The sequence below is a fragment of the Peromyscus californicus genome, unplaced genomic scaffold (assembly GCF_007827085.1).
Source record: "Peromyscus californicus insignis strain IS unplaced genomic scaffold, ASM782708v3 Scaffold_8__1_contigs__length_139910024, whole genome shotgun sequence".
Taxonomy (NCBI): Eukaryota; Metazoa; Chordata; class Mammalia; order Rodentia; family Cricetidae; genus Peromyscus; species Peromyscus californicus.
Window position 1 is genome coordinate 45,289,830 of NW_026294606.1, and position 19,003 is coordinate 45,308,832.

At 37.2% G+C, this 19,003-nt stretch overlaps 1 protein-coding gene across 2 annotated transcripts in view; it reads left to right on the forward strand.

The window, feature by feature from the left end:
* Positions 1-19,003, forward strand: part of Sugct (succinyl-CoA:glutarate-CoA transferase) — a 735,919-nt gene that overhangs the window by 23,970 nt on the left and 692,946 nt on the right. For both annotated transcript variants that reach the window (XM_052728652.1, XM_052728653.1), the window contains exons 5-6: positions 1,025-1,075; positions 13,738-13,858. In XM_052728652.1, the coding sequence (XP_052584612.1) occupies positions 1,025-1,075; positions 13,738-13,858 (172 nt within the window). The remainder of the gene's footprint in view (positions 1-1,024; positions 1,076-13,737; positions 13,859-19,003) is intronic.

A 19,003-nucleotide genomic window follows, 5' to 3' on the forward strand; every position in this document is an offset into this window, starting at 1 on the left:
TCACCTAAGCTCTCTTTCCCTCGACCCTTGCCCTTCATTACCCTCACTCATGTCCAGGTTGTTCATGTAGATCTCATCCATTTCTCTATCATTGGGCGATTCCTGTGTCTTTCTTGGGGTCCTGTTTTCTAGGTAGCCACCCTGAAGTTGTGAGTAGCAGTCTAGTCATCTTTGTTTTACATCTGGTATCCTCCTATGAGTGAGTACATACCATGTTTGTCTTTCTGAGTCTGGGTTACCTCACTCAGGATGATTTTTGGTTTTTCTGCAACATTGGGGCATAATCTTCAGCCTATAGGCTTAGTGTATGGCCAAACACCCTAATTGTCATGCTAGAAACCTCATCCAATGACTGAGGGAACTGGATGCAGAGATCCATGGCCAGCCCTAGGTGGAGCTCCAGGAGTCCAATTGGCGAGAAAGAGGAGGGTTTGTATGAGCGAGAATTGTTGAGACCAAGATTGGAAAAAGCACAGGGACAAATAGCCAAACGAATGGAAACACATGAACTATGAACCAATAGCTGAGGAGCCCCCAACTGAATCAGGCCTTAACCTCTGGATAAGTGAGACAGTTGATTAGCTTGATCTGTTTGGGAGGCATCCAGGCAGTGGGACCAGGACCTGTCCTCAGTGCATGAGCTGGCTGTTTAGAACCTGGAGCTTATACAGGGACGTTTGGCTCAGCCTGGGAGGAGGGGACAGGACCTGCCTGGACTGAATCTACCAGGTTGAACTCAATCCCCAGGGTAGTCTTTGCCCTGGAGGAGATGGGAATGGGGGTGGGCTGGGGGGAGGAGGGGGGGGAGGGCGGGAGGGGGGAGAACAAGGGAATCCATGGCTGATATGTAAAATTAAATTATAAAATAAAATTAAAAAAAGAAAAAAAAAGAAACTAAGCTTGCTTTACAGTGAGAATTTGTGTGGTATGAATGAATGGCTCTGCTGTTGAACTGCCAATGATGATGAGACCGTTTATGAAAACATTTAATGTCTACATTAAATGTCTACATTTTGATTTTTAGAGTATAGCTGTTAATATCAAGGATCCGAGAGGGGTGAGAATCGTCAAAGAGGTACAGTATGTGCTATGGTATCTTAGTGCTTGGGTTCTTATTAGGGATTTGGATATCTGGGAAAAGGTCTTAAAACTGTTTTATTGCCAACCTGTAAGTTATGGCTTTAAGTCCTGTTTAATAATTTGTGTGTACGTGGCTTGTTTCTCACTGGCATTTTGGATTAAAAAAAAAATATCTTATGTATACAGTGTTCTACCAGCATGTATGCATGCCAGAAGAGGGCACCAGATCTCATTATAGATGGTTGTGAGCCACCATGTGGTCACTGGGAGTTGAACTCAGGTCCTCTGGAAGAGCAGCTAGCACTCTTAACCTCTGAACCATCTCTCCAGTCCCCGTGTTTTGGATTTTTAAATTTTAATTAATATAATTACAACATCACCCCTTCTTTCAACCCTTCTCATGTCCCCCCCCACCTCCTCTCAAATTCATGACCTGTTTTTCTTTAATTATTACTGTTACACACGTACATATGTTAATAAATATATAAAGGCAACCCACTGAATTCATTAAGTGTTGCTTGTATGTTTATGAGTTGACATTTTTTTAGTAAGCATAGTGCTCTCAATAATTTCTTATTTGTTGCACGTAATTAAAGTCCTCATATTATAGGTTGGGTTCTTTTGGCACCAGATTCTGGACTTGAGTACTATACTTACACTTTCCCCTCAAAGCCTCACAAATTTTTGTGTAAATGAAATATTAGAATTTTTATTTTTGGGCCAGTGAGATGGCTCAGGTGGTAAAGGTGCTTCCTGCCAAGAGGATCTGAGTTCAATCCTAGAACCTACATGATGGAAAGAGAGAACCAATTCCCATAAATTGTACCCTGACTTCCACATGCATGTTTGGCATGTGCATGATCATACACATACAAACAAACAAATAGTTTTGGTTTGAGGTTTTGAGACAGGGTTTCTCTGTGTAATCCTGACTGTCCTGGAATTCTCTCTGCAGATCAGGTAACCTTGAACTCAGAGATACCCTGTCTCTGCTTCCTGAGTGCTGGGATTAAAGGTGTGCACTACTTGTAACTAAATAAATGTGTTTTTTTTTTTCCGTTTGTTTTTAAAAAAGAATCCTCATTGCTATGGAAGGTGATTGAGTGGCATGGGATATAAATGATATCCTAAAGATGACATAATTAATGTTAAATTTGGCCTAAAGCTATCATATTTGTAGTAATTCGCAACTTAATTTATCAAATAAACTATTTTTAGCTATATTACTTCGATAAACAATGAACTCTCAATCACAACAACAAAACTTCAGCCAGTCTTAGGCTGCCAACTGATAAGATGGTCATTTTTGGATGTGATTTCTTTTTGTTTGTAAGTGTTGGCTACCCACATTGCTGTGTGGAGTTCCTTGGATCTCTCCTGCTTCTCAACATTGCCTGATACATGCATTATTCTTTTTAGAAATAAACTCTATTAAATTTAATATTTACTTTAATAAAGTTTTTTGGCTTTTAATAAAAATAAGGGGGAAAGCTGACATTTGAACATGGGATCACAACCCTCAGAAACCACACGTTCACTGGCATGTTTTTCCAGATGTTCAACATTTCGAGATCTGATCTTAGCATGTTTTTCTTTTGGGTTAGTATTGCACAGTGGTTAAGGATATGGGTCTTGACATGAGATTTGAACTCTACCTCTTTTCCTTGCAAGCTATGTAAATTTAGGTAGATGATTTCCTTGTGCCTCAATGTTCTCATCACTAAAGTAGGATTAGTACTGTAACTTCTTCCCATGGTGCTTAGAATTAAGCTAATATGTTTTAAAGGCTCAGAAGAGCTCTTGCTGTATATCACCCACAATTATTTTCAGTTATTTCCTGATGTGAATGTGGTTGCCTGCATCATGTGAGATAAATTTTATTTGTTCATTATCACTAAGATTTTTCAATTCACTTTAATGGATTTATATCCATTTGGTTAGGGAACCAAGTTTCAGCCAAGTTTAATTCTTTTAAAGTCAAAGAATCAACTTTAGCTTTATTGCTATAAAACTCTAAGGGCCACTTCTGTGATTCACCTGTGGAAGCTTGCCAAAGCCCCAAACAGCATTACTCTCTGCCATTGACACCTCTAATACAGTTGAGCCTGCTAGATCTTGTGATCCAAGTGGCACAACAGTCCATATAGCAGCCTGGACCTGTTGAAAAGCCTTCTTCTGGTCTAGACTCTACTGAAAACCAACAGCTTTCCAACTAACTCATTTGCTGTATGGGTTAGAGTAACACAATCAAGTGAGAAATGTACTAGCTTCAAAACCCAAGTAGGCCTGCCAAGCCTTGTGCTTCTTTCTTGGTGGTAGAAGGGGAAAGGTGCAACTACTTATTCTTCACCTTAGAAAGGATAGCTCAGTGAGTCTTATAGCACTGAATTCCTAGACATTTTACTGAGCTAGAAGGCTCTTGAATTTTGATTGTACTTGTTTATCATCTTCTCTTGTGCATATTCTTTACCAACAAGTCCAGAGTAGTTGCTTTTTCCTGTTTGCTTTATCAGATCATCATGATGCCATGTATAATGGACCAGTATAATACCTTGTAGCAGAAGCAAGCAATCAAGATCCATTCAAACTAAGTTATGACATAAGGATAGATAATTAATTGATTCTTGAAATAGAACTATAAAGGTGTACTGCTGGCCTTTCCAGGTGAAATCGTATTACTCCTGGAAGTCTTTATGGACACGAATGATGAGAAAAGTGTTTGTATGATCAATAGCTGCATCCATGGTATAGGAGATAGGTAACTCTGCTCAAGCAAGGATACCACACCTTGGTCCAGCAGCTGTTTGGAGTCAGTGCTTGATTAAATTTGCAATAATCAACTGTCATTCTTCATGATAAATCCATCTTCTGTACAGGTTTAATAGGAGAGGTAAAGGGATATATAGTGGGAACTACCACCCTTGCATCTCTTAAGACCCTGATGGAGTAATCATTTTCAGGGATGTGAAAATGTTTTTGATTCACATTTTTTTCTTGGTATAGGCAGGTTAATGGCTTCTCTTTAGCCTTTCCAACCATAATGTCCCTCACTCTACAGATCAGGGAATGGATGTGAAGATTCTTCTGACTTCTAAGTATATCTATTCCAATTTGCATTCTGGGAATGGGAAAATATGCCCAGGGTGAGTTCAGGAACCTACTGGGCTGCTATGATTCAGAATTTGGCTAAAACTTCCTCGATCACCTGACCTTCATAAAGCCCCTACTTCAACTGGAGGGCTACAGTAATGTTGGGGTCTCCAAGAATTAATTCAGAGCTAGTGTCTAGTAGGCCCTGAATGATCTGATTATTTTATTTTCTCCAGTGTACAGTTACCCTAGCAGAAAGTCGTAAGTTCCTTTGGGGTAAGGATGGGAGAGTCATTAGTATTTTTTTTTTTTTTTTTTGGAGTTGGAGCTGGGTCCTTCTTCAAGTAGAATCAGCCTGTACTTTATTTGAGGAGTTTTGTTTCTAAACTGATTCAAGCCTGGAAATTGGTTGAAGGACCATGGTTCTTTGTTTTTGTGATCCAAGGTAGCTTTGGTTCACTTGTTCAGAAATTTTTCTGCTTTTACAAATTGAATGAGAATTTAGTAGACTTCCTATTTACTTCACTTCTAGGAACACCATGATTATTAATAACTAACTAGCTAGTGCCAAAAATCTATACAAGTCAGGCCATTGTGAACATGGCTTTGCCTTTAATGCTCATTACATTAAAAATGTTTACCTTGCCGGGCGGTGGTGGCGCAGCCGGGCGGTGGTGGCGCACGCCTTTAATCCCAGCACTCGGGAGGCAGAGCCAGGCGGATCTCTGTGAGTTCGAGGCCAGCCTGGGCTACCAAGTGAGTTCCAGGAAAAGGCGCAAAGCTACACAGAGAAACCCTGTCTCGGAAAAAAAAAAAAAAAAAAAAAATGTTTACCTTACCTTTGTTGACTCAGTGCTGCTATTTGGCCTTTGCTACTTGAGGATCTAATTAATCCCATTTCAGTTTAAATTATACTGTCATGCAGCTGTGGCTCCCACTGTAACGCTGGGCACCCAGGGAAGAACAGTGATAGAGTTCTTCAAGTGTGCTGGTGTCCCTCTTACAAAGCTGCTACTATGGTGCTATGGAGAGCATATTTTCTTGACCCTATGGAGCTATAAATTTCTTTTCTAAGACTTTCATGTGCTGTATTTTCATTTTTGTTCATGATTTCTTGTGTTGTTTAATTTACATTAGTTTTTCTATGTGCTGGGATTTCTTTTGCGGTTGATCTGTAGCAGTAGTCCTCAACTTGTGGGTTGTGACCTGTCTGGGGGTCACATATCAGATATCCTGCATAAACAAATGTTTACATTACAATTCATAACAGTAGCAAAATTACAGTTATGAAGCAGAAATGAATCAATTTTATGGTTGGGGTCACCACAACATGAGGAACTGTATTAAAGGGTCGCAGCATTAGGAAGATTAGGAACCACTCATCAGTAATGTTATTTCATTATATTAGAAAGACTACAAGTAGTTATTTCACTGTATTTGTTAAAATTTTCTTTGTATCTTAACATATGACCTATTTTAGAGAAAGTTCCATGGGCTTCTGAGAAAAACAAAATGTGTAATGTGCAGTGTTTGGATAGAATGCTCTGTAGATGTCTATTAAGATACTTGATGTATGGCAAGTTAGTCAGGGTTCTCTAGAACTTGTAGAATGAACCTGTCATTATCTATCTATCTATCTATCTCTCTATCTATCTCTCTATCTATCTCTCTATCTTCTATCATCTATCAATCAATCATCTATCTATATCTACTGATCATCTCTATCAATCATTTTTCATATCTATATCTATCTTCTATTATATCTATCATCTATTATATCTATTTTCTATCATATCTATCTGTCTGTCTATGCATCTATATGGGATTTATTAGAGTATCTTAAAGGAAGTGGTTCTGCTAGTCCAACAATTGTTGTCTTGTGACAGTTCAAGAATCCAATAGTTGGTCAGTCCCTGAGGCTCAATGTCTCAGCTGGTCTTTAGTATATGTCAGGAGACCAAAGAAGTAGGTTATAATACCAGTGAAGGAATGAACTTGTCATCAAGAGTGAGGGAAAGCAGGAAAAAACAAAAGCTTCCTTATTTCAAGTTCTTTTTTTTAAAGCTCCCAGCAGAAGGTATGTCCCAAATTTAGGGCATGTCTTGTGACCTCAAATGATTTGGTCTTTCTACTTCAAAGGATTCAATTAAGAAAAACCCTTCATAAGTGTTCCCAGCTGCTTGGATTTTAATTAAGTTGATAGATGTAGTCAAGTTGATAATCAAGACTAGCCATCACATGGTATAATTTAAATAAAATATTTCTTTACTTTTTTGTCATGATGATTGTCAGTTGGTGAGAGTAGGGTATTGAAGTCACCCTGAACTACTGTGCTGGGATTAGTCTGTGACCTTACATTCAGTTGTAGTAGATTTATGAAACGGGGATAAACTTTGGTGCATGTATCTTTAGGATTGCAATATCCTCCTGATGGAGTGGTCTGTTGATCAGTATGAAATGATATTCCTTATCTATTCTTAATAGCTTTGGTTTGAAGTCTGTTTTGTCAGATATCATAACAGCGACACCTGCTTGTTTCCTGGGTTCATTTGCTTCAAATACCTTTTTTTATACTTCAAGCCTAAGGTGTCCATTTTATGTTGTGAGGTGCATTCCTTGGAGGCAACAAATAGCTGATCTCTGCTTTTTTATTCAATCTAATACTCTGTGTCTTTTGATTGATAAATTAAGACCACTAATAGTCATAGTTCCTGAAAGTTGTGCATTGATTGCTGCTGATTTGTTGATTTTTTTTTTTTTAGTGTTTGTTTTATTTCCTCTTCTTCTCTTACTTAGCTATTATCCTATCACGGCTTATTCTTTCCTGAGGCCTCCTGGATGGCTTTGCTTTCCACTGTAGTTTGAGACATTCCATCATGTGTTCCCTGTAGTGCTGGCTTAATGGTCATAAATTCCTATAGTCTATTTTCATCATGGAAAGTTTTTATTTTTCCTTCAATTATGACAGAGGTTTTCTGGGCATAGCAGTCTGGGTCAGTGGTTTCTTTCTTTCAGCAGTTACAAAAAATAACATTCCAAACCTTTCTGGCTTTAAATTTTCAGTTGAATAATCTGGTATTCTTATGAGCCTGCCTTTATTTGTGAATCAGTCCATCTGTGTTGCTGCTTTCAATATACTTTTCGTTCTGTTTAGTGTTTTGATTATATTATGGCCATTCTTTTCTAGTCTTCTCTGCCTTATGTTTTAACTGCTCCTGTATTTCTGGATTGGCAACTCTTTTGCTACCTTTGGGGTAATTTGTTTTGATTTTTAATAGTTTTCTTTTTCTTTAGAAGTAGATTCTTCTTCTGTTTCTATGGCCACTATCCATGGATTTGGTGTTACTGTGTTGGGATTTCTTTGCTTTGGTTTATTACTTTTTAGCTATATTCTTTAAGTTGGAGTGTTTTCAACATTCAAAACAAAAAACAACACAGCTCACCATAACCACCACCCCCTCTCCTACCACTGTCACCGCTAATACCACAATGAAGCACAGTCTTTGTTCCTCTGTAGATGCTGGTTCTCAACAGTTTCACATCAGTGAATACTGTATGGGTTTACTTCCCTGTACTTTAGAGGTATTCTGCTGGCCATGTTTGGGTGTATAGTGTGGTGACAGTGGCTCTGAGTTTCCAAATTATGCAGTTCACAGAGGATTTGGGGCCACCAAACCAGTGACTCAGGAAGAGTCTATGTTGCTGTTTTGTTTTAAATTGAAACATTTTAATTTCCTCCCTACTCTTACTTTCTTTCTGCCTTCTCTTCTGCAATGTTCCCTGAGCTGTGGTAATGTTGGAGTTAATATAGGTGTCCCATTTAGAGCTGAACACCTAATCTCTTATTCTCAACACCACGACCAGTTACGCATCTCTACATTGACTGCTGTCTACTACAAATGAAGCATCTCTGAGCAAGGTCGACAGTAGTCCAGGTCTATGGGTATAAACAAATATTTAGAGGGTAGTTTGACAAATGACCATTTAGCAAAACAACAATACCAGGTTCTACAAAGGTTATTTAAATTTTATTTTATCTATTTACTTAATTTAATTTTAAACATTTTGATACAATGCTGTGGGATAATGCTTTTGTACACTGGTTTAATAAAATGCTAATTGGCCAGTAGCCAGGAAGGAAGTATAGGTAGGATAAGCAAACAAGGAGAATTCTGGGAAGAGGAAAGCTGAGTCAGGAGACGCCAGCCTGCTGTTCAGGGAGCAGCATGTAATGGCACACAGGTAAAGCCACGGAACATGTGGTGACATATAGATGAACAGAAATGGATTGAGTTTAAATGTAAGAGCTAGTCAGTAGTAAGCCTGAGCTAATGGCTGAGCAGTTTTAATTAATGTAATCCTCTGTGTGTTTACTGGGGTCTGAGCGACTATAGACCAGGTGGGAAACAGGAAAACTTTCAGCTACATGTACAGGTTATTTTTTGTTTTTGTTTTTGTTTTTTTTTTTTTTAAATGGTGCCTATGACTGCTGCAGTCAAGTTCTGAGAGGATGGGAGTTTTCTGGTGCTGCTTTTTATCTATTCTGGTGTCATTTCATGCACCTTTGTTATGGTTTCTCCTGTTTTGCTGCTCTTCCTAGCATGCTACTGAGAGTGCAGTGAAGATTTTCTCTGTCTCCTGCTGTCTGCTGTGGGTCCTCCTTCTCTCTGGGAGTGTAACTGAAAGAAAAACTTTACAAAGAAATAGACAAAATCCAGGCTGTCCTAAAAGGATTGCCTTGGTTTGGAGATGCGAACAGGAACTATTGAGGAAAGCTTCACTAACAGAATACAAGAGATAGAAGAAAGAGCCTCAGGCATTGAAGACAGAATAGAAGAAATGGATACATCAGTTAAAGAAAGTGTTAAATATAAAAAATTCCTGACATAAAACATCCAGGAAATCTGAGATCATGTTGGAGCCCACTAGGTTTTCTAGTGGCTGTACCCAGAAGGACTGCATAAGAAGTTGATTGGACCACAGACCTGGGTACCAGGTGACTGTAACTAGCAAGGGGGAGGTCTTTTGCTCCACCTCTTGGCATTGTTATAAATAGACCTTTGGAATAAAGTTCTGGGCCTGTGGATAAGGATCCAGGCCCACCCAAGTCTATCCTGTGCTTTCTCTCATTTCTAACTTAAAGTCTCTTATCCCTCATTCCTCAAGAGTTCCTGGGGTAAATAATAGTGGGGGCTGGTCCTCTATGAGATCATAGCTTAGAATAATGGGGATTTAGAAAAAAGAATCTCAGCTCAAAGATCCAGAAATATTTTCAACAAAATAATAGAAGAAACATTTCCTGACCTAAAGAAGGAGGTACCTATAAAGGTACAAGAAGCATACAGAACACCAAATAGATTGGACCAGAAAAGAAAGTTCCCTTGCCACATGATGACCAAGACATAAAACAAAAAGAACAAAGAAAGAACATTAAAAGCTTCAAAGGAAACGGAACAAGTAATGTATAAAGGCAGACCTATTAGAATTACACCTGACTTCTCAATGGAAACTCTAAAATGCAGAAGGGCCTGGACAGAAGTGATCAGATGTACTGCAGACTCTAAGAGACCACAGATGCTACCCCTGACTACTATACCCAACAAAACTTTCAATCACCATAGATGAAGGAAATAAGATAGTCCATGATAAAGTTAAATTTAAACAGTATCTACAAATCCAGCCCTGCAGATTGTGCTAGAAGGAAACTCCAACCCAAGGAGGTTAACTACAACCATGAAAACACAGGAAATAAATAATCACACATTAGAAAAACCAAAAGAAGGGAAGCACTACCATCACCACCACCACTGCCACCACCACCAACATCAAAATAACAGGAATCAACAACCATTGTTCATTGATAGCTCTCAATATCAATGGTCTCAATACCCCCATCCCAAAGATACAGACTAACAGAATGGATACAATAACAGGATCTATCCTCTGCTGCATATAAGAAACATACCTCAATATCAAGGATAGACATGACCTCAGGGTAAAGGGTTGGAGAAAGATATTCTAAGCAAATGGATGTAAGAAGCAAGCTGGTGTAGCCATTTTACTATCTAACAAAATAGACTTCAAGCCAAAACTAATCAAAAGAGGTAGGGGAGGACATTACATACTCACCAAAGGAAAAAATCCACCAAGATGACATTTCAATTTTTAACATCAATGTCCCAAACATAAGGGCACCCAAGTTTGTAAAAGAAACACCACACAACTTAAATCACATACTGACCCTAACACACTGATGGTGGGAGACTTGAATACTCCACTCTCACCAATGGATAGGTCATTCAGCCAAAAACTAAACAGAGAAACACTGGTGCTAATAGATGTTATAAACTTAATAGATATCTACAGAACATTTCACCCAAACTCAAAAGAATTTACCTTTTTTTCATTACCTCATGGAACTTTCTTCAGAATTGACCACGTACTTGATCACAAAGCAAATATTAATAAAGAAAATTGAAATAACTCTCTGTATCCTATCAGACCACCATGGGTTAAATCTGGATTTCAACAACAAGAGAAACAACAGAAAGCTTACAAACTCATGGAAACTGAACAGCTCTCTACTGAATGAAAGATGGTTCAAGACAAAAATAAAGAAAGAAATGAAAGATTTTCTAGAATTCAATGAAAGTGAATACACAGCATACCCAAACTTATGGGACACAATGAAAGCAGTACTAAGAGGAAAATTCATAGCACTAAGTGCCTTATAAAAAATTGGAGAGATTTTATACTAGCAACTTGACAGCATATTGAAAGCTCTAGAACAAAAAGAAGTAATCATACCCAAGAGGAGTGGACAGCAAGAAATGATCAAACTGAGGGCTGAAATCAATACAATAGAAACAAAGAGAACACTACAAAGAATCAATGAAACAAAGAGTTGGTTCTTTGAGAAAACCAACAAGATAGACAAGCCCTTATCCACACTAACTAAAAGACAGAGAATATCCAGATTAACAAAATTAGAAATGAAAAGGACATGATGACAGACACCAAGGAAATTGAGAGAATCATAAGGACATACTTTAAAAACCTGTACTCCAACAACTTGGAAAATGTAAAAGAAATGGATAATTTCCATGATAGGTACCATTTACCAAAGTTAAATCAAGATCAGATTAGCAATTTAAATAGACCTATAACTCCTAGTGAAATAGAGACAGTCATTAAAAGTCTCCCAATCAAAAAAAAAAAGGCCAGAGCCAGACAGTTTTAGCACAGAATTTTGCTAGATTTTCAAAGAAAAATTAATGCCAATACTCCTCAAATTATTCCACAGGATAGAAACAGAAGGAACATTGCCCAATTCATTTTATGAGGCCACAGTTACCCTGATACCCAAACCACATCAAAATAAAGAGAATTACAGACCAATTTCCTTCATGAACATAGATGTAAAAATACTCAATAAAATACTTGTAAACCAAATCCAAGAATATGTCAAAAAGATTATCCATCATGATCAAGTGGGCTTCATTCCAGAGATGCAGGGATAGTGCAACATATGAAAATCAGTTAATGTAATCCACCATATAAATTAACTGAAAGAAAAAAAATATGATCATCTCATTAGATATGGAAAAAGATTTTTGAAAAATCCAACACCCTTCATGATAAAAGTCCCATCGGGATTAGGGACACAGGGGACATACCTAAACATAATAAAGGCAATTTACAGTAAGCCTATAGCTAAGATAAAATAAAATGGAGAGAAACTCAAAGCACTTTATGGTGATATTTTATTTGTATTAAAATGTTATTTGTATGTTAATAAATAAAGTTGCCCGGGGGTCAGAGCTATTAGCAAGCCAGTTAAATGCTCATCATATTGAAGATTCAACCAGCCCTTGGAATTCTCCTGTATTTGTTATTAAAAAAAAAATCTGGTAAATGGAGAATGGTAACAGACCTTAGAGCAATTAACAAAGACAGAGAAAGATTTGCTTTCACAGTGCCTACTTATAATAATTCTCAACTGGTTAAAAGATTTCAATGGAGGGGTCTCCCACAGGGAATGTTGAATAGCCCAACTTTGTGCCAATATTTTGTAAAACAACCATTAGAAGCGGTACGTAAAAAATTTCCTAAATCTATAATTTATCATTATATGGATGATATTTTATTAGCTGACTCAAATGCAGATACTTTAGAAAGAATGTTTGAAGAAGTAAAGAAAATTTTGCCTTGTTGGGGATTACAGATTGCTTCCGAAAAGATACAAAGAGGAGATTCTATTAATTATTTAGGATATAAAATAGAACTTCAAAAAATTAGACCTCAAAAGGTGCAAATTAGGAGAGATCGACTACAGACTCTTAATGACTTTCAAAGATTATTTGGAGACATTTCTCATCTAAGAACTATTGTTGGGGTAAAAAAGTGGTCTATCAATTTAACGTGAGATTTGGAAAGGATACCTGTATACCATGATATTTAAGTGGCATACATGCAGCTTTTCTGTCTCTATCTGCTATTATTTGGATGTGGTTTGAGTGTGGTTCCAAGAATTCTTGTTTAGTCAATTCAAGCTTAGTCCTCAGCTTGACAATGTTGGGATATGGTGGAAAATATAAGAAGAATATAGTAGAAATGGAAGATGTAAGTTAGCTGGGTCATGGGAGTATCTGTCCTCAAAATAAATTAAGGTAGTTCTCGTGGGATTCCAGTTCTCATTAGAATAATGAAATCCTACTTTCTGTCTGCCTGTTTCATAATGTGATTGATCTCTCTTGCATATGCTTCATGTACTGTGATGGTGTTCTCCATGAGGTCCTCACTGGACCTCAGCTGAGACTGGTGTTTTGCTCTTAAACCTCTAAGATGTGAAGTAAATAAGTCCCTGCTCTAGAGGAGTGCTATGATGCTCATATTTCTTGATGTATTTTTTTGTGTGTCTTTGGAAAGGTCACTTACTCATCTGATGCTTTTATTTCTAGAGCTTCAAAGGATGACATATTCTCTTTTTGAGATATCTGCTAAGATGCACCCTTTCAGTTGCTGAAAATCAAAATAAAATACATCTCATGAAAGACACTTAAAATTCTTTGGAAAAAACATTTGAAAGTATGAAGGCATTTCAGAATCATGTTCTAATGTACTAAACTGTGTTGTAATTAGAAACAGTACAGTGTAAGGATAGAGTATAATGATGATACTGTATTTAGGGTTTTTTTTTGGTGAAGGTTTTAAGAGATTTTATTAATGAATTTTATGTTCTTATATTTTATTTTTACTTATTCTTCTGAGAATAGATTTGGGCACGATGTTTAGTAAATGTTTCTTACAGTTGAAGGGTACAGAATCTATTTAATAGAATACATTTACAAAAATATTATAACCATTATTTCCTTGATGATAGCAGTTCAAGTAATTGATTGGAGCTTTTATGTTTTCATAAACATGCTTCATTTATCCTGTAATTCTTTTTATGGGATCTTACAGTGTGAGAATTTTATTAAAATTATAGTTCTATTATGTGGGAAAAGTTGTTGAAGGTTTGGAAGTCCCTCAAAAAATCTGATTAATCTTTACCTCTTCTTTCAGCTTGCAGCCATTAGTGATGTGTTTGTGGAAAACTATGTCCCTGGCAAACTTTCTGAGATGGGCCTAGGGTATGAAGATGTAGACAAGATTGCTCCTCACATCATCTACTGTTCCATCACAGGTATTTCAACCCCGTGCTATCTTTAGTGAGATTCTTTTTCTTCTATAAGAAACTTACATTCCTTCTCCCAAAGCCACAGAAACTGCTGAACAGAACTATTAAGGACCTAAACTGGACATTTCATAGATTTATTGGTTATTTGTATTTCTTTTCTGAATTGGCAAATTCACATTTATACATAATTATAGTTAGGATCAAAAGGTTTTCTGGGCCTTCAGTTATTATTGTGGAACCTTGAGTTTTCTTCCAGTTCTCAAATTCTGTAGTTTAAAAAAATTCTTATTTATTTTATGTGTAACGTGTTTCCATGCACACCAGAAGAGGGAATCAGATCTCATTACATATAGTTGTGAGCCACCATGTGGTTGCTGGGAATTGAACTCAAGACCTCTGGAAGAGCAGCCAGTGCTCTTAACCACTGAGCCATCTCTCCAGCCCTTTGTCTTTGTTTTTAAACTCAGGGTCTCATCTAGACCATGCTGACTCTTGACTTCTATGTTGTAGCTGAGGATGATCTTGAACTCCTAATCCTTCTGTCTCCATTTTCTGAGTGCTAGGCTTACAAGTGTGTGCTACCATAATGGCTCAAAATGTCAGATATAATGAAGAAAAGTCCTTGGAGAAAGATGATATAAGCTAGTGTTTCTCAGCTAAGAGGAAAATGGGTGGATCCCATGGTTTTTAGTGGTAGGGCTAGGGGATTAAGGAGGAATGGGGCAAGGCAGTCTGGAATAAAACTCCTGTCATCTATCTTGATTTCCCTTCATTACTACCTCCTGACAATCTTTAGAATAATATCTGCACAGTGTCCTGAATTGCTAAGGGACCTGAGGCTGCATAACTATTTAATGGTAAGTAGTTTTAAAACCCAAGCTTCTTATAGTAAAAATGTTAAACATTCTTAGACACCATAGAAATGCAAATCAAATCTGCATTGAGATTCTGCCTCCCCCAGTCAGAGTGGCTATCCTTAAGAAAACAAGCAACAAAACACTTTGGTGGTGGTTGGGCCTGGGGCAAGGGGGCTGGGAATCGTACACCTTTGATGAGAGTGTAAGTTTTTCTGGCGACTGTGGAAATGAATAAGAATAGTATCTCAAAAACCTAAAGTTAGAAATAACATATGATTCAGCTATACCACTCCTGGGTCTATGCCAAAATGGATCAAAGTCAGCATATGTTAGAAATATCTAATAGTGCTTATTACCGCACTACTCACAATAGCTTTGTTATGGAATCAGTGTAGTTTGACCATAAACACATAAACAGATAAAGAAAATATAGTGTAGAGACACAATTAAGTTTTAATTAACTATAAAGAAGAAAGAAATTATGTCAGTTGCAGAAAAATAGATGAAACTGGAGATCATTATGTTAAACAAAATAAGACTCAGAAAGACAAATATTGCATGTTTTCTCTCATATGTTGAATCTAGAGTTTTAAAAACATGAAATCAGAAGAGAGGCTATTTGGAAAGAGGAATAAGGTTCATCAGGAAGGGGTAGAAAATTTTGCTGTAGGTAAATATGATCAAAATAGATACATAAATGAAAATTACATCATGAAACCCATTATTGTTTAAATTACTATATGATAAATCCCCCAAGCTTTTTGATTTAATATTAAGTGATTCATCACCTTCCATACTTTGACAGTCATTCTGAAATGCTATGGTGAAACACCATGATGTTTCCTCCATGGGGAGGAAAGGGTATATTTCATCTTAGTGCTTATCGTACATCCAGGTAAATCAGGGAAGAGACTTAAGGCAGGAACCTGGAAGCAGGAACTGAAGTAGAGGCCACAGAGGAATCTTGCTTACTGGCTTGCTCCCCATGACTGCTTAGTCTGCTTTCTTACAGCACACAAGACCACGGTGGCACCAGCAACAGTAAGATAGGCCCTCCCACATCTGTCATCAAGAAAGTGCACCAAAGGCTGGCCCACAGGCCAATCTGTTGGGGACATTTTCTCAATTGAGGTTCCCACTTCCCATATGACTTAGCTTGTGTCACACTAACAGAAGACTGGCCAGCACAAGTGCTGACATGTGCTTTGTGATCATAGGATGTTGAGCAGCTCTACCTGAGATTTGCTTTGGCCACTCTCTTTCATCTATTGTTAATCATATTTGAACCAGTAGACGTCAGGAGCAAAGCAACTAGTCAGATAGTCTAGTCAACAGATCATTTGAAAGCAAAAATCATCTATGAGATGTGAGTTTGAGTGGATATAAAGCAAGATTCATTTCTTTTGTAGAAGTTTGTCATTCTTGCTAGATTTCTTTTTAATTTTTAAAACTAAGACTGATTATACCAGTCTAACATTGCACATGTCATCATGGGGATTCTTGTCTTTCCTGATGTTTCTCAGGGTTGCTACTGTATTGTCAGTGCTGCCCAAGTCCAATTCGGCCCCTTTTGGAGTTGGCTCTATTACTGATGAGAGTAATGTTCAAATGCCTGGGATTTGCTTTAACGAAGCCCGACAATTGTATAGTTGAAATTGCCCCAATCTCTGAAATCTGGCACACTGAACGAAAATGCTAAACTGATTTCAAATGCGGAAGGGCCTGGTTATTATTTCTGTTGTCCTTATCATTTCAAAGGAAGCTAAATGTGAACAGTAGGGGGCAGTGTTTAAAAAGCTATTGTTCACTAGCAATTACTTTTTGCAAAAACTGCATTGCTCTGTGAACCTGAGTAGGGCAAATCTCTAATGATACCGATTTATACTTTTAAAATGGAAGACTTTAAAAATTATATTAATATTATTAATATTCTTTTAAAAAATTGAAAATAATTTAAAAATTATTATTAAAATTTAAATGATTAAAATCATTTAAAAAATGGTCACTCCGTACATCTCTATACTTGTAGATCTACAAAGGAACCTCTCTTAACAATGTAAAGTTGTGTCTTTGGAGCATGTTTTTAATAAAAAATTTAGCAGCGTGAATCCTTTCCATCACACTTAAAAATATTTTTTTCTATTTGTCCACTCCATTACTTTTTCCTTCTGGAAGGATAAACATGATAGTATTTGACTAGATTGAATTTTGGTGGGAACAGTGAATATCTTTTAATAAAAATTCCTTTGGGATGGGGAATTCGGGAAAGGAGGTGGCTTGGAAAATGAAACTTGGATTTTGCTTCTCCATCATTAGTATCTTCTTAATCTCCACCCTGTATGGATAGGATTCCTCTTGAGGAAAGGGCCTGGCAAGGGATACTAAGGGCTCAATTCAGAGAACATACCCAAGGGTTTGAACTTACTCTTTAGCTCTAAGTAGAAAGACCTTGGAGCATGCCTCTGAAGCACAAGGAGAGCATATATTAGAACCAAAGGACAAGAATAGCCAAGCCAGTTTTTAGTAAGAACCACGGCAGCATATTTCCATGTTAAATATTAAGACTTAACAAATGATGTTGTGAGTGTACTATGTCAGAAACATAGATAATCATATTTGTGTCTTTATTCCATGTCAGATTTATTGAGTAATAATAAATTCATAAAGTATGGCAGTTTTGTTGGCAACAATTTGCTGAGCAGCCCATTCTTCTCCATAGATCTAGCTGAGCCAAATGCAAGTTATTTTATCACAATTTTATTTACTAATATTAACTCTCAGATCAGAGCTTTCATTACACATCACACAGTAAATCTCTGTATATGTATATTATAGAATGGTTTCAAAGGAGTTAAAAAGGCCATAGCAGAATTAAAGGAGTTTCAAAGAGGCCTGAGAGGCAGAACTGATAGAGATGGAAAGAGTCTATGGGATAACAAAATGATGCTGCAAATGTTGCTGCTGAGTCAGGCTACAGGGCCCAAGCTGAGCTGCAGAAATGAGGTTTAGTGGAAGCTATAGAGGCAAAGGGCAGGACTGGGTCTAGGCAGATGAATGGATGGATGGACAGATAGCAATTCAAGAAAACTGTGTCAAGAGTAAAAATAGAGCTGAGCTGAAGTCTCTGGGACAGCCAGGAGCCCATCCTCCCTGTCTATACCTGGACATACGTTGGGTAGTCAGTTGACAGGTTGGTGTGAGAAATACCATTGCAGTGTTGTGTCCCCTTGTTCATGGGGTCTGGGTGAGGCAGTTATACTCCTTTGTCAACCTGGTATGTCTGATAATTTCTTGATCCTGTTTAATTAATTTATTTATTTGATATGGTTTAAATAACCCATATGCTTCTATAGTCCACATTTACTTAATAAATTTATAGGGTTGTGCCCTTTCTTACTTTTGGAATGAGTTGTTTATCAGCCCGTGCTTTGTGGTTGGGACTGGACAGACAGTGCTTTGTACATGTCCACCAAAGTACAGAGTGAAATGCTGCTTGCAAAATGGAGTCTGTACAATGCAATTCACAGTCAGAAAACCTTCTGTTTTAGACAATATAAAGTAACTTAGGGTAGTGCACAGCCTGATCTCAACAAATGTATTTTTCAGACAATTATGGTAGAATCAGTTCCTAGCAGTATGAAGAAAGGCAATGAGCTTTTAGTTTGTTCTATATATTAAGTCCTAAGTATGAAAATTCAAACTTTAAAATATTTTGAAAATATTATGTTTTGAGACTATTATAGGAGAATATCTTCATGACTAAAGTGTAAGGAAGAGTTTTGTAGACAACACAGAGTACAAACCACAAAGAAAAATGTTGGTCAATTTGACTACTTTTTAAAATTAAAAACTTTTGTGCATTAAAAGGTACCATTAAAACGTTAAAAGATAAGTCATAAAATCTTGGAAGAAAAATCCAGAATGAAAAAAATCAAATTAAATGGAAAAAGAGTTCAACAGAAAAAAGAACAAGCTCTAAAAAGGAAACTTAAAATTAGTAAATATGATATTCAGCCTGATTTTTCTTCAGGAAAATGCCAAGTTAAAGAAATGCACTCCATGCTCATGAGTTTAATAAATATTTAAGTCTGACATCAAAAAACATGAGCACCCCCATGAAGCCTTTGTACATTGCTGGTAAGAACATGTGCTGGCTGGTTTTATGTCAACTTGATACAAGCTAGAGTCATTTGAGAGATGGCAACCTCATTTGAGAAAATGCCTCCATAAGATGGGGCTCTAGATAAGCCTATAGAGCATTTTCTTAATTAGTGATTGGTGGGGGAGGACCCAG